The 27,998-nt window shown below is 36.7% G+C and overlaps 1 protein-coding gene across 11 annotated transcripts in view; it reads left to right on the top strand.

The window, feature by feature from the left end:
- Nucleotides 1–26,683, top strand: part of dmd (dystrophin) — a 199,083-nt gene extending 172,400 nt beyond the window's left edge. For 5 of the 11 annotated variants that reach the window (XM_046837545.1, XM_046837546.1, XM_046837541.1 and 2 more), the window contains 4 exons: nucleotides 40–160; nucleotides 10,625–10,717; nucleotides 14,234–14,260; nucleotides 18,557–18,753. In XM_046837545.1, coding sequence (XP_046693501.1) covers nucleotides 40–160; nucleotides 10,625–10,701 — 198 coding nt within the window. In that variant the 3' untranslated portion in view covers nucleotides 10,702–10,717; nucleotides 14,234–14,260; nucleotides 18,557–18,753. Of the gene's footprint in view, nucleotides 1–39; nucleotides 161–10,624; nucleotides 10,718–14,233; nucleotides 14,261–18,556; nucleotides 18,754–26,186 lie in introns of those variants that run through there. The other 6 variants (XM_046837542.1, XM_046837544.1, XR_006924152.1 and 3 more) reach the window with 6 other exon arrangements.
- Nucleotides 26,684–27,998: the final 1,315 nt, after the last annotated feature.

Genomic DNA, 27,998 nt, shown 5'->3' with positions numbered 1-27,998 from the left:
TGGTTAATGAGTCTGGTTCCTTTTTTACTTATGTCCTAGCCACAGGCTGAGTCCAAGGTGAATGGCACTACCCTGTCATCTCCCTCTACTGCCTCCCAGAGATCTGACACCAGCCTGGCCTCACTGCATGTGGCCACAAGCCAAACCACAGAGACTATGGGTAAATCTCCCTAACAATTTAATTTTAGAATTAAGTCGTTTCTGGATTATTTATTACGATTCGAATATTTAATTTTAGTTTGCTACCAATTGCATCATTGCAAACAATATATGTTAAGATATGTTTATACATAGAATGAGTAACAATTAGGAGACTTTACTCTTCCATGTCTATATTAAGATTATATTTAAGTGGGTCTCCGTTAAACATGTCAACATGTTTAATATGTGGATGTTTTTAGGAGACTGTTTTTTTTAGTGAGGCTGGAATATATTGTGCACTCATAACAGCTATGTCATTTTGTACCATTTATTGTAATACTTGGCTTAGACCAGGCTGGTCTCAAGAATGTACTTTTTTATGTAAATTAAAAAAAGTTAATAAAAATTCTTCCTTTTATGCAATATAGATTTTATTGGACAAATCTAATGTTTCCAAAACGTTTTCATTTGTGTTATTTCAAATAATTTTCTCATTTCAAAATGCAAAACAAATTGACCAAGTAAAAAGGTAGAAAAAAATGCTTGAAACTTCTGTGTTCCACAGGCAGCTCCATGAGGCAGCCTCCTGTGGTCAGTCTTGTATGTTTTTAGGTTTGCTGAGTAATAAACCTGTCAATGTAACATTATGAAGGCTTCGCATTTACTGCCTGTTAAATTCACAGATTAATACAAAATTAGAAAATTGTATTCTGGACAAGATATTGGGGCGAATGCTCTGATTGGCTCATCCTACAATTATATTAAATTTAAACAGCTATAATGCAGGATGTATTTATCCAAAAATTCAAAAAAGCATATTATTTTGCACATGTTTTTGTTGGTGTGTAGGCCCAATTAAGTTGAAATGCCGGTTTCTCTAAACCTCTAAGTCTAAATGAGCTAAAGCATCCTAAAAAAACCACATCATAGCAATCCCCTGTCAGTGTCTCACAATGCCAAAATTACTTAGACTGTGCAGTCACACTGCACCTTTTTCAGTAAACAGCCTAAACACACTTGGGATGGTTTTCCAGAAAATCTTCAAACAGATTTGTGGGTTTCTCTTTTAAGCCACAGGAGCATGGGATTTGGCCCCGTTGGTTAAGGAGGCCTAGCAGGCAGTCACCATTTCAGTTCATCCCTAATGGGCTTAGTGGTGTTTAGAACAGGACTGCTGGAGTTCTTCCACCAATGGCAAATCATAATATTATTACTTTACAGCAACAAAGACTGATGTCAGTATATGGGAATAATAGTTGTACGTCTACGTACATTTGACCTTCATCATTTGTGACATTTCACAGACTCTCATGTCCAGCATGACTTACAAACTAAATAACCTAAATGAACTTGTCTTAAAGGACATAAATTCTATAAAGAGGCACTAAAATTCACAAATCACAAACGTTTGAACCATACAAAAGACCCTCTACAAATTGACACCAAACTTGATACAAGCCTATATTTAGAAAATAATAACATTGAAAGAATAACAATCACACTTTGGGTATTTTGCAGCCTACAAGGTCTACTGAAAACAGGCAGTGATGCAATTTCTGAAATTGCTTGGTGTTTTGCTTTCAAACTTGTACATGTCTTTGGGTTCAAGCACTGCTGGTTCCATTGGCATGTATTTATTTCTCCATCACTAAGGGGTGTGGTTAAATGTGTGAAATACTTCCAGTATGGCTGCCTTCATAAATTGACTTGATAGTTTTTTGCAGGGAAATCTTTGCAGATTTTGAAAAAGTTGTGGGAATAAAAAGGTTATGTTGTTACTGATTTTTTAATATGAATATGTACTTTTTTGAGGCAACTATAATAATTAATAATTAATCAATATTTTTTTAAGTATGTTATAGTAAAATTGTGTTGAAAATGTGTTAAATTAAAAACAGCAGGTATATAAGGTAATTTAGCTTAGTCATGAATGTATTGCATTGATCATGATGCAATCTGCATTATTCTTGCCCAATGTCAAATACAACCTACTATACAAATAAATAATACGTTTTAATTTAATGGCTTTTTTTTTTTACTGATTCTAAACTAGTGGAATATTTGTGTATTTTTGTACATCCATACTAATATTTGTCTGTTTGCTAAAACAATTAAATAATTATCATAATCTGTATGTTATATTTACCAATTCAGAGAAGAAATTCAGAATCCACAAACATTATTTTTCTGTATTTATTTTCAGATGTCAAAAGATTTTTTGTTTGTTTGTTTAAAGACCCCAAAAACACATTTTCTGTTAATTATTTCATATGTCAGGCTTCACAGGGTTGATCACTGTTTCTAGCTATATTTATAGGATCAAGCAATAAAGGTGTGTAGGTACCCTATTGCAAGTGTATGTTTTCTTAACTATTAAGAGAGTATGAGTATTATCATGGAATCATGGAATGATAGTATGATTTGCACTACTGCTCTTACTTCTACCTATTAGAACCCTATTTCCAGTTGGGACACTGTAAAATGGCCACAGCACATCTAATAAAAGTTGTAAAAAGGCTGGAATAGTAAGTTTTACTAAAAAGAAACTGATTGTAATTAGGTTTTTTGACGACAGGTCAGTAACATGACTTTAAAAAAGGATCAAGAAAAGGTGAAGTCTCTCTGAATTAAATCTGGGCAAATCTAAATAAATACATAAATCTATCTCCATAAATATCTCCTCAAGAACAGTACATAACATCAATATATTCAGAAATCAGGAGAAAATTTTATGATCAAAGGACAAGGGGACAATCAATATTGTATGTCTTTGATCGTTGGCTCTCAGGCGACACTTCCATTATAGGATCACACTTGTTTTTAATGCAAAATCACTGTAGATGAACACAGTTTGCCATGTTATCCACAAATGCAGGATATTTATCATCAAAGAAGAAGCCATATGTGAATCCCATCATCTTCTCTGGGCCAGAGCTCATTTAAAATGGACTGAGGCAAAGTGGAAAACTATACTGTGGTTAGACGAATTTAAATTTAAAATTAAACCATGGACATCAGGTACTCTGGACTTAATGTAAAGTGTTATCAGTGTTTAGTTTAAAGTCCTGCATCTATAATGTTATGGGGGTGCATTAGTGCCTGTGGAATTGACAGCTTGCACATCTGAATAGACACCATCAGTGATAAAAGATATATACCATTCCATAGGCAATTACGTACACCATAATCCACCATTATGCACAGGTCTTAGAGCTGCTTTCATCCAGACAATGGCTTTTCAGGGAAATCCCTGACTATTTTAGCAAGATAATGCTAAACTGCTTAATGTTAAAATCTATTACAATATTATGGCTTTGTAGTAGAAGAGTCCAGGTGCTGAACTGGCCTGCCTGCATTCCAAACTTTTCACCATTTAAAAACATTTGGTGCATCATGAAACAACAAATAAAACATTTGGTGCATGATAATAAATTTGACAGAGAAGTCCTAGATTGTTAAACAGGTAGAATCCAGTATCAGACACGATGGGACAACGCCCTTGTCCAGAGCGACGTACAAAAGTGCTTTGAGTCCTTAGAAATGAATAAATCGACACTGCTAGATTACAAATATAATAATATAAATATTACTTGCTTCTACAAAGCAAAATTCGAAAGTGCTAATTTAAGTGTTTCAGGGAGAGGTAGGTCTTCAACCGTTGCTTAAAGATAGCCAGGGACGCCGCTTTACGGACATCTAGGGAAAGTTAATTCCACCACCTCGGTGCTGGTGCCAATGACAGCAACTGGTCTCCTCAGTTCCCAGACATATATGGACTGTTGTTCAAAAAAAGGGATGCTACACAGTGGTATAAGTTTTTTCATTTTAAACCCAGCCATTAGAGTTGCACAAGCCAGTGCACTCTTAGTGCCGGTCCCGAACCCGGAGAAATAGGGAGGGTTGCCTTAGGAAGAGCATCCAGCGTAAAACATGTGCCAAATCAAATATGCGGATCATGAAAGAGAATTTCATACCGGATCAGTCAAGGCCCGGGTTACCAACAACCGCCACAGGTATCGTTAGCCAACAGGGTACCGAAAAAAATTTGGCTACTGTTGGTGGAGAGGGATGGGAGGAACAAGACTACAGAGACGGCAGGAAAGGGAGAAGTGTCGGAGAGTGGAGGTTAAAGTTGGTACTTTAAATGTTGGTACTATGACTGGTAGTTAACACACAACATATCTACATTTCTCCTCTCCATCATATCAGCTAACTCTCTCCCTTGAGAGTTAGCTGATATGATGGAGAGGAGAAATGTAGATATGTTGTGTGTTCAGGAGACAAGTGAATAGCGAGTAAGACCAGGAACATTGGAGGGGGGTTTAAACTGTTCTTTTATTGTGTGGCTGGAAAGAGAAATGCTGTAGGGGTGATCCTGAATGAAGAGTACAGTAAAAGTATAGTGGAGGTGAAAAGAGTAAAAATACAAATTAATTTAATTAAATTTAATTGAATTGTGAGATGGGGAAAAGGAAAAATTCTGGAGTGAGTTAGATGAAGTGATAGAAGGGGTACCTAGGAATGAAAGATTGCTGATTGGGGCAGATTTAAATGGGCATGTATAGGTGAAGGGAACAGAGGAGATGAGGAGGTGATGGGTAGGTATGACCTTAAGGAGAGGAATGTGTAAGGGCAGATGGTGGTAGATTTTGCTAAAAGGATGGAAATGGCAGTGGTGAACACTTATTTTAAGAAAAAGGATAGGGATCATAAGGTGATAGGGTGAAAAAGGATCATAGGGTGATGTATGAGAGTGGAGGAAGGTGCACACAGGTGGACTATGTTCAATGTAGGAGATGCAACCTGAGAATGAGAGTGAAGACTGAAAGAAGAATAAGATGGTGGAAACTGAAGGAGGAAGACTGTAGTGTGAGATTCAGGGAAGAGGTGTTGGTGAAGATGTGCTGGATGAATGGGCAACTACTGCAGGAGTGATAAGGGAGACAGCTAGAAAGGTACTTGATGTGACATCTGGAAATAGAAAGGAAGTCAAAAAGACATGGTAGTGGAATGAGGAAGTGCATGACTGCATAAGGAGAAAGAGGTTGGCAAAACAGAATTGGGATCGACAGAGTGATGAAAAAAATAGGCAGGAGTACAAGGAGATGCGGCAGCAGGTAAAGAGGGATGTGGTAAAAGCCAAGGAAAAGGCATATGAGTAGCTGTATTAAAAGTTGGACACTAAGGAAGGAGAAAGGGATTTGGCCAGGCAGAGAGACCGAGCTGGGAAGGATGTGCTGCAAGTTAGAGCAACAAAGGATGGAGATGAAAATGTGTTGACTAGTGAGGAGAGTGTGTTGAGAACATGGAGGGAGTGTTTTGAGCAGCTGATGAATGAGGAAAATGAGAGAGAGAAGGTTGGATGGTGTGGAAATGAAGCAGGATGTGGATAGGATTAGCAAGGAGGAAGTGAGAGCAGCGATTAAGAGGATAAAGGGGAAAGTCAGTTGGACGAGATGACATACCGGTAGAAGCATGGAGATATTTAGGAGAGATGGCAGTGGAGTTTTTAACAAGATTGTTTAACAGGATTTTGGAAGGTGAGAAGATGCCTGAGGAATGGAGAAGGAGTGTGCTGGTACCGATCTTTAAGAATAAGGGAGATGTGCTGACCTGCAGTAAATACATGGGAATTATTTTGATCACACCATGAAGTTATGGAAAGTTCAATTCACTTGAATTTTATTTGTACAGCGCTTTTAACAATGAACATTGTCTCAAAGCAGCTTCACACAGATAATGTGGTGATAAAAAATTAATATGTTCTTTATAAGTAAGTCTGTCCCTGATGAGCAAGCCGGTGGCGACTGTGGCAAGGAAAAACTCCCTGCGATAGAATAAGGAAGAAACCTTGAGAGGAACTAGACTCAGGAGGGAACCCATCCTCGTCTGGGTTGCACCGAATGCCCATTTATTGCAGATATACAGTGTTGCGGGGTGCAGTGATGGTGATCAGAAGTAAACTGTGGTCATGAGTCAAAAAGTCCTGAGCCCTTGGGAAAGAGTAGTGGAAGCCAGGCTGAGAGAAGAGGTGACTATCAACAGTATGGTTTTATGCCGAGGAAGAGCACCAGACGCATTATTTGCTTTGAGAATGTTGATAGAGAAGTATAGAAGGAGTCTGTGTGTTTGTGGATTTAGCGAAGGCGTACGACAGGGTGCCGAGAGAGGTGTTGTGGTATTGGACAGGATGGACAGGATTAGAAATGAGTTTATTAGAGGGACAGCCCATATAGGATGTTTTGGAGGCAAGGCGAGGGAGGCGAGATTGAGATGGTTTGGACATGTGCAGAGGAGGGACATGGGGTATACTGGTAGGAGAATGCTAAGGATAGAACCACCAGGAAGGAGGAAAAGAGGAAGACCAAAGAGGCGGTTTATGGATGTGGTGAGGGAAGACATGCCGGTAGTTGGGTTGAGAAGGCAGATGTACAGGACAGGGGGCTATGGAGACAGATGATCCGCTGTTGCGACCTTTAATGGGAGAAGCCAATAGAAGAAGGAGTGGTATAAGTTTTGTCAGACATGTTTCCATCAAATTAAAAATATTATACAGTGGAACCCGGTTATCTCGCCCTCGGTTACCTCAACAACCCTATTAAGTCGACGTTTTTGAAGTGGAACCGCCAAATTCTCGCTTTTTCTAAGCATTTTTTATCGGTTATGTCGCCGAACCCTAATATCTTGAGCACAAGGGGGGAAAAATTTGCCATTTAACGTCGGTTATCTCGGTGCAGCCGCAGAAGAACTCGCGGAAGTGGCAGAAAAATCAAGGCTTACAGCTGCTACAGGTGTTGTATTGTATACTGGTGAATCTCTGCTGTTAGTTAGTGCACATATGCCCTTTGTTGTTAAATGTTATGCGATGAACGGGAGGCGAAAGCCAGGCTTGGCGGCGCGGAACGTGTGATGACCATCCAAAAGCATAGAATGAACACCGGCAGGATCGGGGGGAATCCGCGATGCGCTTTGGGAAGAAAAGCGCAGCCGTTGAGAGAGTGCCGGTGGGAAGACACGTACCGCGATAACAACGACCGCCGTATACCAACAATAACGGACAGTGAGAGTGTGGAAGTTTAAATAGGAGCTGGTGATGATGCTAAACGAGCACCATATGTGTGCGATTGAAGCGGAGCTTCAGAGAAAACGGCCGAGAAAGCACCTGACACGCTGAAGGGGGCCGAAGGGGGTGTGGCAGGTGGATTCCTGACAGATAAACATGTACTGTATGTATTCTTATAGCATGCCTTCATCAAACAAATCGCGGTTGTGTAAAAAAAAAACCTTCAAAAACACGTGCATGCACATTCTCATTTATTAACGTTTTCGATTTTCGTTTATCTCGATCATCTGTTACCTCGATGCTTTTTGGAGACCCCCTAGGACATCGACATAACCGGGTTCCACTGTATTTTAATTTAGATTTGGTACAGTTTCTTAATTCAAATATTTTATGTTTTCTATGTTCTTTTGTGAATAAAATGTGGGTTTATGAGATCTGCAACAAATTATTGCATTCTGCTTTTAATTAGACTTTGAACAGCATCTGAAATATTTTTGGAATTGGTTTAGTATTGTATGGAGTCAAACACTATGGGTGCATATGCACTTTCTGGGGTGATTGGTTTATTATTGTTCTATATCAAAGGCCCCTAAAACTTAAAATGTGAAAATTGGCACACTGACAGTATCAATAGTCAATACCCATTTTTACTTTCACCCTTTTGGTCACTGTCATTTGGTCAAGGTCATTTGACATGACAAATATAGATATTTATTGTGCAGAGAAATGAGGTAAAGATGACCAGTGACTATCAGATGACTATACAGAGATTACATAACAAGGCAAGTTGAGAATTAACTATAAGGTGCATGGTAGTGCAAATGAAGAGTGAAAACAGCGTTAATAAAGCACAGTAAATGCTTTTTCTATTTGTTTGGGTTTTTTGTGGTCATTGTAAAATGTATATTTTGATGTTCAGAATCAGGATGTGTAAGGGTACACTTCAGCATCTGAGTTCAGAGTTCAATAGGCTGACAGCTGATAGGAAGAAACTTTTTTAATCCGCTAGTGCTAGAGGGAAGAGTCCTTTGAAAAGTTTATCAGGATAATGGGGGATTGCTGAGCTTTACTTAATTTCCTAAGAATGTAAAGTTGCTTTTTTTTTATTAGGGTGGAGATGTTGAGTGCCCAGGAAAAGTCCTCAGAAATATGGACTCTTAGGTACTCAAAGCTGGTTCCACCTCTGCCCCTTCAGTGTGAATGACTGTAACCCTTTATTGTTCTCTGATGACCTAGAATAAGTTTTTTAGTCTTCTGGGAGATGCTGTCAGGTGCTGAATGTTTTCATACTTTTGCAAATTAATCAGAATGTTTTAAGGTCACAAAGCTGGTGTCAGGTTAATGTCTTCATTGCATATCCATCACATATTTCTTGCAAACTAAGGAGTACTCTAAATGTACTTTTAATTCAAGCTTAATTACTCAATGCATTGATCATTTAAACTCAATATTTATATAAGAAATAGCCTATAATAAGGCTACCACACCCCAATCAATTTTAGCAAGGCATGAATTTGTGTTTAGATAAGTCAATAAATCATATTGAAGAAAAGGCTATGTTTCCTTCATTATTACCGTGTCTTATTAATGATGTGAAATGCACATGCTTGGCAAGTCTGTAATTGCCAAAGATTACTTTTAAATATAGTCACTGTCTAAGGAAATGTTTCTTCAACCTGTGTTATACAGGCTCTGTTTCACCTTCTAGATAAAAGCACTTCATAAAAGAAAAATGATATTCACATTTTAAAAAGGAAATTTTTGGAATACATTATTAACCCTGATAGAGTTACACATGGACAAAAGTTGCAGTTGTCATATGCTGTCATTGTTTATAATATTATGTATATCCGAGTCCCGTATCCAAAAGCAAACTTGATAAAAACTGTGATAGGGTTCAGCTGATCTTTTTCACAAGGGCTCTGCAATTTATGATTTATTTTTCTTGAAAGAACTTTAATTCTTTGTCTCTTTAAACACGGGAGACCACTTGGTAACACACCAGAGGCAGCATGGAACTAAATAGACTAGAAACATCCTAGTTTCTTTATGTCTGCTTCCATAAAGATGCATTATTTAAACACACAGAGGAATGTCTATCATTTTATTAGTTTACAGTTTGCATTTATCAAATAATGTGTTGTATGAGGCTTACAAGTTCAATGTTTTTCATCAAATTATGCTGGAACCAATTTTCAGACCGATTATGCACTGTACGCATCAACATAATGATCATATTCATAAACATATTCCATTGTTGAATGTTTTTTTAAAACATATTCCATTGTTGAAAAAAAAAACAAAAAAAAAACCCAACAATAATAAAATAATTGTAATGGCAATGAAAAAGTTGAGTGCACTATTTTAAATAATCCATCCATAATTTATCATACTTCTGGCAGGCTGCTGCACAGAATGCATTGCTCAAAATAGTTTTTTTAATCTAAAATTCAATCAAAGTTTAAACACATTTAAGTACACAGATCAGGCAATACATTATAGCCACCAATCAGGCATAACATTATGGCCACCTGACTAATATTGTGTCCCTCTTTTGCTGCCAAAACAGCCTTGACCTGTTGAGCATTAACAGCATTAATTGGAGCTACAGGAGCTCGTCTGCTGGATTGGGCCACACAGTCCATCCTTTGCTCCACTCATCAGTGAGCCTCAGCCTCCCAAGACCGTGTCAGCAGTTCACCACTGTCACTGACCACTGCAGACCAGGAACAGCCCACGAGAGCTGCGGTTTTGGAGATTCTCTGTCCCAGATGTCTAGATGACACAATTTGGCCCTTTTCAGACTCGCTCAAATCCTTACACTCACCCATTTTTCCTGCTTCTAACGCATCAACTATGAGGACAAAATGTTCATTTGCTGCCTAATATATTCCACCCACTAACAGGTGCCATGATGAAGAGATAGTGTTTTTCACTTTCACCTGTCATAATGTTATAATATCATAATGCTATGCCTGATCTGGGTATGCAGTTATAGATGAGGAAATTCTCTTTAACTGCATACTTAACACTTAACTTAAATTTCCTAATCTATAATGCAATACATACTTTACTTATAATGTTTTACTATATTTGCTTACAACTGAATGCTTACAAAATGATTGTACAAGACCAACAAGTAGTTTCCTAGCAATTGTCAAATTATTAAATGAATCTATGTAAAAGTCATTTCCACATTAATTACTCAGAAAGCATATGCAAATCATCTCCAAACATAATTATACACTCAAGTCTGTTGGTGATTTTCTAGAAACACAAAATATACAGTATCAAAACATCAGTACATGCCTACAGGTTGGGTATATCATATTTTTATCAGTATTAGCATGGTATTTCTTAAATTGTTAAACACATCTTAGTATCTCTGATGACCTGAGTTCTTTATGCTGTGTATGTCAGGTGGTGATGAGTTGTCCAGTGCCTTCCAGGATCCAGTCAGTGGGCTAGTGGAAGTAACTGAACAACTAAATAAATAATTTCCTCATATCCAAGGTAAGACTTTGTGATCTGTTAAAATTATAATTTGCGTTGGTTTTAAAGTCGATCAGATTTAATCCTCCAGGTTCAGGCATCCTTTCGCCAAAGCGAATATTTTTGTGTGAGACAATAAATGCTGCTGTCTGAGGTTCACATACATAGCGCACATCAACAACCACTACAATATTAGCTTGAAAATTACTTGAAAATATAATTATAAGCACTCATCAACAAATTGTCAGTATGTCTGCACTCAGCAAAGTTCAAATTTTTCTTTTTTTTTTCTGATGGCAAAATTCTAATGCAAAATTCAATGGGGGAAAAAACGAATGGAAGTGAATGGGTTTTGATTAAAAACTTGGTTTAAAAACAGTTTAGGGTTCATAGAAGGCCACTCAAATTCGTTAATTTGAAAGAAAACAATGAATTTGATACATCTCTATAATCCAGTTGTTAGTATTTCTTTTCTGTGGCCAACAACGTGTCCATGTCTGCATGTGCAGATGGTGATTAATAGTATTATTTATTTTAATAATATACTCAGTTTTCAATACATTTTAATAGACAAAAAATATGAATATTAGGGTTGTCTAAATTAACACGTAAATAACACGTGAGCTTAAATGTATTGTAATGGCTCTAATTTTCTTAACGTGTGATTAATTCAGCGCGCATTTCTGTTTGACAATTTTTATTAAAAAAAAATTGTAAAAAAGAGGCGAAATGAAAACCTTCAAAGCAACACACGTTTATTCGCAACATCATTTCTTTATTCAGATATAAAAATAATATATAATAATAATTATATAAATAATAATATAAAAAAATAATGAAATGCACCAAAAACATTTTTTTAGCATTTGCAATTTTAAAATCAGCACCAAAATCCACCATGGTACTGTCAGGGTACGGACCGCTAACCGGAAGCAGGAGTAGCTCTATCATGTTTATTTAAGGAAACAGAGCACAACACAGAGTCAGGGAGAGTCACAAACTGTAACGGGTTGAGTCCGTAAAACCTGTATAATCCTCGGAAATGGTTTGATCCATGAAACGAGTAATCCACGGAAGGAGTGTAATCCACGGAAGGGAAAGTAATCCACGGAACGAGTGTAATCCACGAAAAGAGTGTAATCCTCTGAAACGGAAGTAAACCTCGGAAGGATAGTAATCCACGGGAGCAATCCATAGAACCAGCGGCGAATGCTGGCAGTCTCGAAATAGGTCGGTGTCTGTAGCCATAAAGTCGAGTGAGATGGAAACTGAGGTTTATATGGGGAAATCAGTAATGAGAGACACCTGTCTCTTGTTAATGCCGGGAGCGGCGGACCGAGGCAACGCGACATCTACTGAGGGGGGCGTGGCAGGTGGATCCCGGACATTACCCCCCTCCAGGGGCGGCACCTGACGCCCCAAATCCACCCACACCAGGCGTGCCAGGGCACTCTAAAGAAGATCCTGTGAACCGTCCAGGGTCGAAGGAGCCGCCCAGAAACCGGGGAAAGTCGGAAGGGACCTGAGGCGTAGATCGGAGGCAAAGAGGCGCCCATGGCGGGATTCAGAGGCCGTGCGACACCCATGGGAAGGTCCAGAGGCCGTGCGATGCCAACGGCGGGGTTCAGAGGCAGTGCCACAGCCAGGGCGGAGCTCAGAGGCCGTGCCACGGCCATGGTGGGGTTCAGAGACCGTGCGACCTTGGGGTATGACAGTGCTTTCGGGGGAACTTGGAGGCGTGACGGCGCGTTCTGGGGAACTTGGACTTGGAGGCAAGACATCGCCGTTGGAGGGACTTGGAGGCAAGACGTCGCCGTCGTGGACACTGGGAGGTGGGACGTCGCCATCAGAGGCACTTGGAGGTGTGACTCTGCCTTCAGGGGAACTTGGAGGCGAGACGTCACCTTCTGAGGGACCTGGAGGAAAGATGGCAGGCAATGACGTTTTGTCCGTGTCATGACCAAGCAGCGGTACAACGGAGGGCTGTAGTGGAGATCCGCCGTTGTCATCCAGAACATCTCCATGAATAGCCCAATAAAATCGGCATATGAGCCAAAATCGCCTCCTTTCATGCTCCAGAACTTACTGGCTCTAGAAAGAGCATCTCCAGGGAGACGCAATTTTGGCTTGTTCTTTGGGGAATTGGGAAAAATTTATCTCCAACTTTAATTCTCCAACGCTCTGTAGGAATCCACTCGGTCATCTCGCGGGAGAAGCGAGCCGGGAATTCCCCTGGGTTTTCGGAGGGGTGTCGTGCTTGAATGCTCCGGAGCTGGCGAGCATGATCCGCGAGGAGCGGCAGCGAGCTTTCTGGTAAAACCCGAAGCGGAGTTCGGCTGCCAAACCCTCGCGGCAGGGCGATTCCTTTTTCGGTACTGGTTGTGCTTCTGTCAGGGTACGGACCACGAACCGGAAGCAGGAGTAGATCTATCATGTTTATTTAAGGAAACAGAGCACAACACTGAGTCAGGGAGAGTCACAAACTGTAATGCGGGTTGAGTCTTAAAAACCTGTATAATTCTTGAAACTGGTATGATCCACGGAACGAGTAATCCACGAAAGAAGTGTAATTCACTTCTGAAAAGTAATCCTCGGAAACGAAAGTAAACCTCGGAAGAATAATATTCCACGGAAGTGATCCACAGCACCAGTGGCGAATGCTGGCAGTCTCGAAATAGGTCGGTGTCTGTAGCCATAAAGTAGGTCTGACACGAGTGAGATGGAAACTGAGGTTTATATGGGGAAATCAGTAACACCTGTCTCTCATTAATGCCGGGAGTGGCAGAGTGAGGCAGCGCGACAGCTACCGAGGTGGGCGTGGCAGGTGGATCCCTTACCGGTACACACATCTGGCAATTTAGAACTGTCTGTGTGAAAACAGCAAAAGTTAAGTTTGGTGTCTTGAAGATTTATATAAATTGAAACACCATAATTACTATAAAACATTTACAAGAATATTTTATCTTCATGCTCTATTTTGAGTTTTGTTTAACCAATAATAAACATACATTTGCATTAAGCATCCATATTTGTCCATGCCCATGTTGATTATAATATTAAAAAACTTATTATAAAAAACTATTAACTATCCATTTTTAACATATAGAAATGTGATTAAGTTGTGATTAATCACAAGTTAACTCATGACAATCGTGATTAATTGCAATAAAATATTTTATTCGAATGAACCATTAAAAATACACACTAAACCATTTCAAAATATATTGGGACTGATAGCACAATATTTACTGAGCCCATGTCTAGTACTACAAGCTTCAATCCCTGCTATTTAAAACGAAGATAAAAAAAAAAAAACAAATTTTATTGTATTGTTTTTTTAACGTTATATATATATATTATATATACTATATCTGAAATAGTTAAGTGGAAAAAGATAAACGGAATGGAGCACATCATTGATTCAGTTCAAGTTTTTTATTCTCATTCTGCATCCTAAAGGCCAATTTTGCCTGCGTTTTTCTTCTTTTTAGTCTGCAATGTCTAATTTCTTTTATTTTTTACCTTTCTTTTTTTAAGGGGACTGGACAGCTCAACCTATAACAGGTTAGTATGCTATGCAGTATTAGCTGTATTAACTGCTGTATTAGCTCTTTACTTGCTTCTGTGGGTTACTGTTTTATCCACAAAAAGACTATGTAAGTTTATAATTGTAATTTAGCAACTGTAAAAAAGGAAACTGAGTTCTGGTCTTAAGTTAGTTGTTGGAGGGGTGAGTGATTTGGTGTATATCATTGGTGGGAAATTGTGTTTGGTCTTGGGGAATTAAAAAATACCTTTTTAAAAAAAAATTTAAGGTATGGAGAAGACGGTGGGGAAAGACATTGTGCTGAATCTATTAAAGAGCAAATTGTTTCTAGGCTGACAACAAGAAGTTGTTAAACAACACCTTTTTGAAGCCTGTAATCTGCTTTATATCATCCTACAACTCCTGGACATTTTTCAGCTGAAACAAATTCTCCAGCTTCTTTCTATAGACCTTTTTGTTCTCTGTCAGTCTCCTGATTGCACTCTTTCCATCTGTTCCTTGTTCTTCTGCCTAAAAGGCTGCTTCATTTTGTTCATTAGTTTCCTGAGGTCCTTGAGTTTTTTATTAGGAAAAGACTGACTGGAGCTTGATATTTGCACAGAAACTGGTGTATTTTGTGATAAAGTGCTATGTTGTTAAGGTTTGTCCCAGCTGCTCATATAACACTTCCCAGTCTGTAGTATCAAATAGTGCTTTTAAAGATCTGCCCTGCCTACCATCCTCTTGGTGACTTTCTTCTTATGGTCTTTTCTGTCACAGATTACCTTAGGACAAAAGGCCGGTTTAATAGAAATTGATTGTGGCCAGACCTTCCTAGTGTGTTGTGTTCTGGTAATACAGTTGACTGATGGGGTTGTAATGTAATAGCAGGATTAAAATATCAAAAAATAGCAAAGAAAGACTTAGGATGCTGAGTTTGATGTCTCATGATAGCCGAGGGTTCTTTCTGCATCAGCTGCTTGTGGGATGGAGACAGTAATCACAATGGAGACATTGGCAAATCATATGGATGTAAACGAACAGCCAAAAGGTCAGTGTTTTGGCAACAGTGGTGCTTTTTTTTTTGCAAAGAGTACAACCCCTGCACATTTTCCTACCACTTAGTTCAGTGTTTTTGTCTGCCCTTGCTAGGGTTGGGAGCATTGCAGAATACCAAGTATTTTAGTAATACTAGAATATTCTCATGCAGCTATTTCTGTCAGTCGGCGTGAGTGGAAGGACCCAAATGCAGAAAGCAGGCTGATGTAGAAAAGGCAGTCGCCAATGAGAGCAAGGCAGAGTAAAATCCCAACTGTACGAAAACCTAAGAACCCCTTAAAAAGGAGAGCAAAAAGTCTGAGAACAGTAAAGAATACAAAACACAAAAATGGCCGAAATCCAGAAAAAAACAAGTCAGAAAAAAATAGAGATCCAAAAATGAAAGGAAAAATATTCCACAGAGAAAAGGGCAGGAAAGTCTCGTACATACATGGAGCCGAAGAGACAATCTGGCGTCTATTTATACTCCAGGAAGTGGAAGCGGGATAACCGGAAGTGCGCGCGCCATCAGGTGACAATTTCTCAGTGAAACAAAAAGCACTGCATTTGTGATACACCCCCTCGATCCCCATCAGTCAGCTAAACACACCCAAAAATCGAATATGCTGTATGAGTAATTATTAGTATGAAAGTATGTTTTACTGTATCCTGAAACAGGAGCTGCTGTAATTGGCTGCCACTGACATATCACCATTTTAAATGATTGTTACTTTGGGCCATAATTCACTCTGAAGAACTTAGACTGGACCAGACTGCATTCCTGGCAGAGTGCTCAGGAAATGTGCAGAACAGCTAGCGGATGTCTTCACCGACATCTTCAACATGTCCCTGAGCAGCGCCATTGTTCCTACGTGCCTCAAGATGATGACCATCATTCCTGTGCCGAAGAAAGTCTACTGTCTCCTGCCTCAAAGACTATCGTCCCATCGCACTCACACCCATTACGATGAAGTGCTTCGAGAGGCTCGTCAAAGACCCAGCTTCTACCCTCACTGGACCCGATGCATTTTGCGTATCGTCCAAACCGCTCCATGGATGATGCTATCTCCACGACCCCTCATCTGGCCCTCACCCACCTGAACAACAAGGACTCATATGTACAAATGCTGTTCATAGACTTTAGCTTAGCATTCAACACAATTATCTCTCAGCACCTGATTAAGAAGTTGAGCCTATTGGGCCTGAACACCTCCCTCTGTAACTGGATCCTGGACTTCCTGACCAGGCCTCAGTCAGTCCGGATCGGAAACAGCATCTCCAGCACCACCACACTGAGCTCTGGGGCACCTCAGGGCTGTGTGCTCAGTCCACTGCTGTTTACTCTGCTGAATTACGACTGTGTAGCAATGCACAGCTCGAATCACATCATCAAGTTCATCGATGACACAACCGTGGTGGGTCTTATCAGCAAGAACGATTAGTCAGCATACAGTGCAACGGTTAACAGCCTTTTGTGGAGTAAACAACCTGTCACTGAACGTTGACAAAACGAAAGAGATGGTTGTTGACTCCAGGAGAGCACAGAGTGACTATTCTTCACTGAACATCGATGGATCCTCTGTGGAGGAAACTGAGGTTCCCTGACCTGCACACCGAGGTGTCAGGGTCCTGAGAGACCTGTATGCAGCACGTGGTTTTCCAAATGTTCCGCGATGTGCGCGAATGTAGTTGGGGCTAAGTAGTGCGGCTACGGGAAGATGCCGCATGTGGAAGAGACGCTAGCTAGCTATCTCTACCCAGTTGCATCGCTGAAGGCCTCGGTTTGCTTACAAAGAGCCACTTTAGCTTTAGTAGGTAGGGCTACGTGGCCCTCCACATAATGAGTGTGCTGCAGGCATGCCAGGCTGGCCTGCTATGAGAGATGGCGAGGGCTTCCTTCTGAGCGCCACGGTGTCCCCTCCTGGCCTGATCTGGTGATGCTGTAGGTAAGGCCGATCACTGGCGGGTTCAGGAGACCGCGGCGGCCTTTCAGTGGTACTTCCCTGCCGCTCCAGTGGGGCTGCTTGGCGGCAGCCTCGGCCTGGTGCGTCCAGGCACCGCGTAGCCCGGAAAAAGAGCCAAAGGAGGGGCTGGCCGACCTGAGGATCGTCCTTGCCTCTAATAAACGGACCTGACGGCTTACATCTTGGAGGGCGGTGTACACCTCATGCTATGGTACCCATCCCTCCACGGCACCACCGGGAAGCCGGTTTGTCAGCCCTGCCCCAGGAGGTGTTTCAGGGTACAGCTTCCCTCCAGCGGTTCGTTACCTGTATTTCCGCCCGAAAGATTGCTGCGGATGGGGGAGATCCCCCACCTTTCAGGAGGTGTCGTCGGCTGCAGAGCACTTCTCCAGCTGCTCACAGTGTGTCAGAGGCCAGCCCTAAAGGGGTTGGTTCCCCTGTGGAACTTTGGAAGGTCTGGGTGGGCTGCCAGAAGTCTCTCGGTGGGTCCTGCATACTGTAGAGAAGGGCTACGTGATTCGTTTTCTCATGCCCGGTTCAACGGGATGTGTCCCATCCTGGTGGGACCCGAGCAGGCTTACCTTCTCTCTTTGCTGAAGCTAATGTTACTACCACCGCACAGCCATTTTGTAGCTTCCTGGCTTATGTGACGTTGCCTGCCGATGATGTCACGTCGTGCCTATTGGCCAGATTTCACACGTGGTTCAGAGCGTAGACAACGCAGGGGCGTTCCCAAAGCGTTACGACGCAGCGTCTCGTTCAATAAATAAATAACAAATAAAATCTTTTTTTTTTTAATAAAATATTATGTGCTTTACTAATAATAAACATTCAGGCCTTAGGCATTTGGGCATTAGGCCCCATGATACCACTTTTGACTTTGAAAACTTTAGAAAACCATTAACCAAAAAATTAGGAGAACTTAACTTGAATCATAGACATTATCTCCACTATTTCTGCAGCTGCTTCTGAACCCATGCAGTGATTTTCATTACGGATTTAATTTGTTTTGATGTAGTGAAGATCATGGGCAAAAAATATTTATCCCAACCCTACTTTTCTCAGACTCATTGCTGCCATCAAATTCCAAAGTATCTATTTTTTCCTTTAAATGGTACATTTCCTAGGATAAAACATTTGATATGATTTTGATGTTTATTGTGCATAAAATTTGGATTCATGAGATTTGCAAATCATTGCATTCTGTTATAGTTATATTTTACACAACATCCACACTTTTATGGATTTTGGGTTGTACTTGAGATTTGTTTTATGGGTTGTTTTTTACATCTTGTACTGTATTTTAATTGACTTTTTCTTTCTTCTCTCTAGGGATTAAAATAGGAAGGCTCATCCATATTGGTGAATAACACTGGATATAAAGAACAGGGTTCAGACTAACATTTTATGGCATGTAAGATTGTCATAATGTAAAACATATTAAATTGCATGCTTTTGTAGTGTAACAACTGAACAGAATATGTTTACAATGAGAAACAAATAAAATATATTTTTCTGGGTGGACATGATTCCAGATTGCTGATTTAAGTAGTTTTTTACTAGTCTAGAATTGGTTTGTTATTAAAACTGTTTTTTATCTTCTATGCAATTTAAAAAGAAAAAGGGTTATATCCTTTAACACAGGTTTAAGCATGCTTTGTTTTTGCAGAGTCTTAACATCAATCTAAATGTTTTACCACAATGGATTTTTATTATATAGCTTTGTCATTATCATTGTTTGCAGGGAATAACAAATGCATATTAAAAGTTCATCTGTGAATTTGAGTTATGTGTGTCTCTGGACCTGTCTACCAAAACCATCCACTCACGGAACCAACATTTAAATAATGTTAACATAAAAATATGGTTTAATTATTTAAATATGGAGCCAAAATATGTATATTTTTACTTTTTTGTCTTTTTATTTAAACTATGTATATTACATATGTATATTACATATTGCAAAAACAATACATTTACTTGCTCCTTTAAAGTAACTTTTATAAATTCTATACAAGAAAGTAAATTCAAATAAAAGTAAATAATAGAAAGTAATTAATAATATGGTTACATACAAAAAAGGAAACATTACTAAACTGTTAATTATAGAAGAGTAAATATTATCTTATTCTCATTCTTACTATTCTGAAATATGAATTGTAAAATTAGTTAACAAAATATAAATCATTACTACTTAAAAATCCAACCTTCAATAGCTCCAACCAGAATGCCATGCATTACTTCAGAACGCCATGCTTACATCAATCTTCACCAGGGTCTGTTCTTCATACTGAAATTAGCTGTCATTGAAAGCAAACTGTTGTAGAAGATGTAAGAATAATATAAAGATCTTTTCAAATTCAACTGGGACAGATGATTTACTTATGAAAATATATCTATTTTCTTATGAGGTAATAATTTTTAGGGCCCTTATATTAGAAGTTTGATTCATTATTGGTAGTAAAAAATATGTACTGTATTCTGTAGATGGGAGTATAAACACAGAAATATAATTTATTGCTTTTCAAACCTAATTGTAAACAAAACTAGCAAATTCCATAGCATCTGTTTTGATAATGCGGCGATAGCACCAGTATTTGTTTTTTTTGTCTGCTTAGATGTATCGGTTGAATTTTCTGCAAGTCTCAACCTCGTAGGACGAAAGGAAAGAGGTTTTTCGATCAAAGGCATATTACAGCATGCACTTGACCACAATACATTTATATGTGTATGGTAAAATAAGACACATTAAATCTTGTTTTGTCAAAAATATAACTGTCATAAACATATATTATTAAAATGTAGATTTTCACCTTCATAAGAATAATTTCAAGAAAAATCATTAAGCAGTGCAATATTTGAACGGAAAACAAAAATTTGACATGAAAAAGGTTTGATAAAAATTAGTTTTTAAAAAAAATAAGATAATTGATGATTTTCTACAAATTCTATGCAAAACAATTAAAAAGTAAACAAAACTTGTGTAATGACATGTTTTGAACAAACTGACTTTTCATTAAAATTATATTAATTATGAAAATATTAATTTTCAGTTCTTATGCATAATCTCATGAAAATGCCTTAAAATGTGCTTTAAGTAAACAACAAATAAAAACAGTAACATTTTTTGAAAAAAAAAAAACTTTTTTTATAAATAATTGTATAGCTATTTTAAATATATAAAATGAAAAATTTCAAATTAATTAACATTAACCCTTAAAAGGCATAATTCAACAAAAAAAGCTGAATATCATGTTTTGACAAATATATTTTCATAATTTCAGAAAAACCTGTTAAAAAGTGTAAAAAGTTACTAAAAAAAACTAAAAAGCTGACAAAATTAACAAAATAAATGACTTTTCTTATAAAAATATAATACTAAAAAGTGAATTTTCTTATTCATAAGCATAATTAGATTTTTTTAAATGTGCAATAACAAAATTACAAAAAAGTGGAATCTTTTAACAAAATGTATGCCTTTGTTCCAAAAAAAGTTAGTTATTATGAAAATATAAATTTTCTAATTCATAAGCATAATTTCAGGAAAAACTGAAAGTGTAAAAATATAATAAAAAAAGCTGGCATTCCAAATCATGTTTTGACAAAAAATTACTGTTTTCATTGAAATATGATAATTATTATTAAAATAGGAATTTATGTTCATAATCATAATTTCATGAAAAACCGGTTTTAAGTGCAATACATTAACACGGAACTAAAAAGTTGACATGAAACTTTTTTATTGTTAAAATATGAATTGTCATATTCATAATCATAATTTCATGATAACCTGTTAAAAAGTGCAAACAGTGAAAGGAAAAGTAATTAGAAAATTCATGTTTGGTCAGAAATATTACTATTTTCATAAGAATATGAGGTATTATGAAAATATGTCTTAATATTCATAAACAGAATTTAATGAAAAATATTTAAAACATGCAACGTCATGTTCAGCTTTGACATAAATCATGTTTGATACAAATTTGACTATTTATAAAAATATGAAACAGTCATAAGCATAATTTCTTGAAAAACTGTTTAAAAAATGCAAAAAGTCAATCGAAAGGCTTACCTAAAAAATCATGTTTTGACAGAAATATGACTTTTGATAAAAATATGAAAGTTATTACAAAAGAAATAATCTTCACATTCATTAGATCATTTCTTTATAAACTGTGAAAAATGAACAGTCATCAACAGCTCATGTTTGGCAAATCCGTGTAAATGCTGCACTTGACCACAAAACATTTACATGTTTTGATGAGATATGATGTAACAAATCATGTTTTGACTTTTGTAATAAAAAGACGATAGTTTTTAAAAAAATATAAATGTTCATATTCATAATCATAATATCATAAAAAATTATAAAAATAAAGGCCAAAACTGAATGAAAATAGTTTAGAAAATCATAATTCATAAAAATGTTTTTTTTTTAAATTGCTGTTGGTAATGAACTTTTATGGGGCTGATAATGCCTCGTAGGACAAAAGGAAAGCAGTTTATGGAGCAAAAACATATTTGAACATAAAGCATGCACCACGATACACCATTTACCAGGATACATTTACATGTTTATAGTGAAATAAAACATATCAAATCATGTTTTTTCAAAAATATGAAATCCTTTATAAAAATGTTATTATGAAAATATTCATTTTTATATTCATAATCATGATTTAATGAAAATCTGTTAAAATTGCAAAAAGTGAATGAAAATGTCACAAAGTCATAAATCATCAAACATTGTAACAGCTTTTGTTTGGCAAAGCGATGTATGTGCTGTTACATTTCAGCTTCTTAGGGACTGAAAATGCAATTCCGCAAGTCTAAAAAAAAAGTGCACATACAGCATGCATTTGACAACGATTCTTTTAAAAGTTTATAATGAAATATGTCATAACAAATAATGTTTTGACAAAAAATTTACTTTTTTCCAATAAATATTAATTATGAAAATATTACTTTTTAATATTAAAAACTGTAAAAAGTGAATAAATATGCTTTAGAAAGTAATATTTTATTACAAATGTATCAACTGCTCATGTTTGGCAAAGCCGTGTAGGTCCTGTCAAGAGTGAACTTCTTAGGAAAAGCTGAAAATGCGATTCTGCAAGTCTCAACCTCATAGCACGAAAGTAAAACGTTTTTTCGAACCAATGCTAACTTGCACATACAGCATTTACTTTACCACAATACTTTCATATTTTATATTTGATTAAAAATGATTAAAAATACTTCAAAACAAAATATGAAAAAAGTGACATGACAAATAATGTCTTGGTATTTTGATCTTATTCAAAATAATAATTTCATTTAAAACCATTTCAAAAGGCAATACGTGAACGAAAAGGTTGACATGAAAAATCATATTGGACTGAAATGTCTTTTTTCAGAAAAATTGATATTAAATATCATATTTTTATTTTCATCGTAAGCAGAATTTAATTAAAAATCGTTAAAAAGTGCAATTCTTAAAACAAAAAATTGACGAGATATTTGTTTTTCTTTGCTGCTGTAACAAAGAAATGTCCCCACTATGGGACGAATAAAGGTATATATTATCTTATCATGATGTCAACAATATTACTTATTTTTTGAAAATATGATATTGTTAAAATTAGAATTTTTATATTCCTAAGATTAATTGAATTTAAATCTGGTTTAAAAAAAAAAAGTGCAATGCTTGAATGGAAATGTGAGAGGACAAATATATTACTTTAAAAAAAAAAAAAAGATAATTATTTTTAAAAAATTAATTTTTATATTCTTAGGCTGAATTTTATAAAAAAAAAATTGTTAAAAAGCCCAATACTTGAACAAAAAGGTGACATGAAAAAACACTTTTTTTTTTTTACTTTTTTTATACAAATTAAAATCATTTGAAAAATTACATGATGTTGTAAACATCGTGTAATTTTTTATTATTGTATTTAATAAAGGATATAGATAACATATTAAATGGTAAAGGTGAGACATTTTGAAATGTCATTATTATTATTTATAAAAATGACATTTCAAAATGTCTCACCTTTACCATTTAATATGTTATCTATATTCTATTGTGAATAAAATATAAGTTTATAAGATTTGTAAATTATTGCATTCCTTTTTTATTCACAATGTGTACAGTGTCCAAACTTTTTCAGAATTGGGTTTGTAGATTTTATTTTTAAAATATGAATTTTTATATTCCAAGGCATAATTTCATTAAAATCCATTAATTAAGTGCAATACGTGAACGAAAATGTGACATGAAAGACCCTTTTTATATTCATGTTTGGACAAAAATATTATTTAAAAAAAACTATTTTACTTTTTTCATAAAAATATGATATTCAAAATAATAATTTCATTTAAAACCATTATAAAAGGCAATAATTGAACGAAAAGTGGACGACAAATCATATTGGACTCAAACTTTCAGAAGAATGTTATAGTTATCCTTAAAATTTCATTATAAATCATTAAAAAGTGCAGTTCTTAAAACTAAAAAAGTGGCATGAGATATGCTGTCATAACAATATTACTTTTTTAAATAAAAATATTAGTTATTCTTAAAATATGAATTTTTATAATTTTATTAAAAGCTGTTAAAAAGTGAACCTGTGACAACACAAATAATGTTTTGACAAGCATATTATTTTTTAAATAACAAAAGGATATTTTTCAAATATACATTTTTAGATTCATAATGATAAATTAATGAAATGCTCTTAGAAACGATACGATTCGGAAAGGTGACACAACAAATCATATTTTGACAAAAATATAATTCAATTCAATTCAATTAATTTTTATTTGTTTAGCGCTTTTAACAATGAACATTGTCTCAAAGCAGCTTTACTGATAAAAAATGAATGTGGTGATTAAAAATGAATATGTTCTTTATAAGTAAGTTTGTCCCGGTGGCGACTGTGGCAAGGAAAAACTCCCCGAGATGGCATAAGGAAGAAACCTTGAGAGGAACCAGACTCAGAGGGAACCTCATTCTCATCTGGGTTGCACCGAATATAACTTTTTTTATACAAATTAGAATTGCGTAAAAACTGAATTTCTTATCGAAAAGCATAATTTGATTTAGAATTGTTTAAAAGTGCAATAAAGTGGTCCCCCGGAACTCGCCCATATGGTAGCTTTGTGAATTCATATAGACATAATGTCACTTTAGTACAATAATGTTTTAAAATATTATATGCAATTTGTTAGTGAAAACACCTGAACTTTCGGTCCCATAAATGTTTAAATAATCCGAATGATGCTGTTAGTTAGGTTCCAAATGAGAACTTGCGAATGTTCCAAGCCGCGAGTTCCGAACTGCGAATTATCTGGAGTTGACTGAACTTTAAAATTAATGATGTAAAATGTGGCATGACAAATCATGTTTTGAAACCAATATTACTTATTTCATAAAAATATGATAATTCCTAAAATACAAATTTTCTTTTTCATAAGCATAATTTAAAACGAAAAGGTAACATTACAAATCGTATTTTACTAAAATATTACTTTTTTCATACATATCTGATTGATCCATATTTTACAATAGAACTTTGTTTTACATATTAATATGATATATATATATATATATATATATATATATATATATATATATATATATATATATATATATATATATATATACACAGTGGAACCCGGTTATGTCGATGTCCTAGGGGGTCGCCAAAAAGCATCGAGGTAACCGATGATCGAGATAAACGAAAATCTAAATGGCGGCAATATATTAACGTGCTTGAAATTTCTTTATGTACATGATGTGCGTTAATAAATGAGAATGTGCATGCACGTGTTTTTGAAGGGTTTTTTACACAACAGCGTTGCCGCGATTTGTTTGATGAAGGCATGCTATAAAAATACATACAGTACATGTTTATCTGTCAGGAATCCACCTGCCACGCCCCCTTCGGCCCCCTTCAGCGTGTCAGGTGCTTTCTCTGCCGCTTTCTCTGAAGCTCGGCTTCAATCGCGCACATATGGTGCTCGTTTATCATCATCACCAGCTCCTATTTAAACTTCCACACTCTCACTGTCCGTTATTGTTGGTATATGTTGGTTCACGGCGGTCGTTGTTATCGCGCATGCGTATCCCGGTACGTGCCTTCCCACCGGCACTCTCTCAACGGCTGCTCTTTTCTTCCCAAAGCGCACCGCGGAAAATCAGTGCGTGATTTGTTTTTGCCACATGGAAACCTCATCAGCGCAAAGGTCAATTACAATTTGTCAGGGATCCACCTGCCATGCCCCCTTTGGTGGCTCTCTATGCCTCCGCTCTCTCTGGAGCTCCAGGCATAACATGCACACCTGAAGCTCATCATCTCTCCACCCCGCTCCTACATAAACCCCTCTCTGACATTCACCCGCCGTTCGTTATTGTGTTGGACTCTACGTACTGTTGAATGTATGGGTTCTTTGTTTGCCGTTTCATTTGTACTCCACTATCCGGTACCGGCTGCGCTTCTCCTCTGCGCATATCTGATCCGCTAGGGTTCTCCCCAAGCGCACTTCGGACTCTCTTAAAGGACTTGTGTGTACGTGTGTGTGTGTGTGTGTGTGTGTGTGCGCGTGTGTGTGTGCTTGTGTATATCTCTCTCGCTCACTCTTGTCAATAAAGCCGAGCAGCTGTACTCCGGCTTCCGCCTCCCGTTTCACTTGCACCCTGACACAATTACTGATAGTTTATTGCTTTCCCAATAAAGTGTTTACTTCGGATTAGATCCTCTATTATACCAGAACCAGTGTACACTTGCAGCAAATTCCTGCTATCGGAATAATACCTTTAAAATATAAGTGCTTTTTTGTTCATTCAACAGTAAGACCAGAACGTTGATAATAAAAGATCATATTATGGATTACAGACAGTGCTCTTTATTACTCATGGTTAGCTACAGGAGCGGTGTAATGCAAATCTTTGCTTTCTATATCTCTACACTGACTTCTACAGGTTGTACTACACAATGGACGATCCAAGGGCATTGGATTCGTCCGATTTTCCTCTCTTGATGAAGCCAATAATGCCATCAGAGTGGAAAGCTGGTGAGAGGGAGGCCACTGTGCATCACTATGGCTAAACAGTGGACAGGGGGCAGCCGTCCCACGGAGCTCTACCTTCATCCATCCAGAAACATGCAGTGGTTCCGTCCACAGCATAAGTCATTCTGTCCTCATAATGTTCTACAAAATGAACACTAGTAAACACACACCTGACAAACACACACATTATGCAAAGTAACAAATCTCTGTTTTTCTCTTTCAGGTCATCGCTCTGTCAGACTGTTCTCCTAAATTTATTTAAAACAATTTTGTTTTTTATTTTAATAAATCCTTTTTATAATTTTAAAGAAATTGTCAAAATCTTTTTTACTGTAAATAAATGTGCAAATAACCAACTGCGATGAAGGTGCTTCATTATCATCATAAAATTCCCTCTTAATACATGATAACTTATATTAGAAATGAAAGAGAAACCGCTGTAAAAAGAGAAGAGTAATAACAGGTGATGTAAATGTAAAAACATTTGCATGTGATCAAATAACGTACAATAAAACTCCTGTGCTGTATCATCTGCATCGTTGCAAATATAAAACCTGGTGTGAATCCTTTTCAGGCTGAAGAGATGCAATTGGGTGAAAGCCAAAGTTCCTCAAATTTTTCTGAAAATAATAATAAAAAGAACAGCATAGAATATCATATATAACCAGGTGGAATTAGAAAAACACATCAACAGAATATGCTTTTCTCATTTTGGGGTTTCATTCAGATTGCTGTGTTTGTAAAAAAATAACAGTGGTTGTTACATATTTTACATTTAATACATATAGTTATAATACATATAATACATATAATTACATATAGTTAATACTTTTTTTAAGTAATTAAGGCAATTATTTTACAGAGCTATCCAAAATACCAATTTGGTTGTTTGAGACATATTTAATAAAGGATGTGTACAAACTTGGACATTTTTTTTAATTAACTTAACATCTAATGTTTCTATACATATGTATAATACATGTACTTTAATATAGTGTGTAACACTATTCATGATACATTGAAGCAGTGGTCCCCAACCCGTTGGTTAATTGGTTGGTTAATTGGCTGCACAGAAAGAATACATAACTTACATTATTTCCATTTTATTTATTATCTAATACTGACCCATGTTTTACTTTGGAAAATTACGGGAATCCTTCCACCACATCTATCTATGACTCACTCTTGATGCATGTCATGATGCCTCGTTCATATGTCTTACCAACATCTGCTACCTTCTTAAAGGGGCTGCTTAAAGGGGCCACCTTTACAACAAGGTGGATTCACGTTTATTATTATATTTAGAAAATACCAGTTTTTATGCCGCGCGTATCATTTTATTTTGTTGTATTTGTCCACCACACCTTAAAGACCGGTCCGTGAAAATATTGCGCGACATAATCCGGTCCTTGGCGCAAAAAAGGTTGGGGGCCACTGATGTACAGGACACAGAATTGAGTCTTTTACCTCTCGAATCTTTAAATAAGTGAAATGAATGACTAAATGAATGTTTTAAGTAAAATAAAAACTAAGATATTTCTTTTGGTGTAAAATCTGTTCTGTGAGGGTTTCAGATTTTGATAGATTTTGTCTCCATTTGTCAGCTATTTAAATCTATGTGTTAACCCTCTTGAGTCTGAGGGTGTTTTGGGCCCCTTGAGAGATTTTGACATGCTCTTACATTTGGTTCTTTTTAGTTGCTTTTAAATATATTATTGACAAA

The sequence above is a fragment of the Silurus meridionalis genome, chromosome 24 (genome assembly GCF_014805685.1).
Source record: "Silurus meridionalis isolate SWU-2019-XX chromosome 24, ASM1480568v1, whole genome shotgun sequence".
NCBI lineage: Eukaryota > Metazoa > Chordata > Actinopteri > Siluriformes > Siluridae > Silurus > Silurus meridionalis.
The sequence above is the reverse complement of the archived record's forward strand: the minus strand, read 5'-3'. Positions and strand labels throughout refer to the sequence as shown.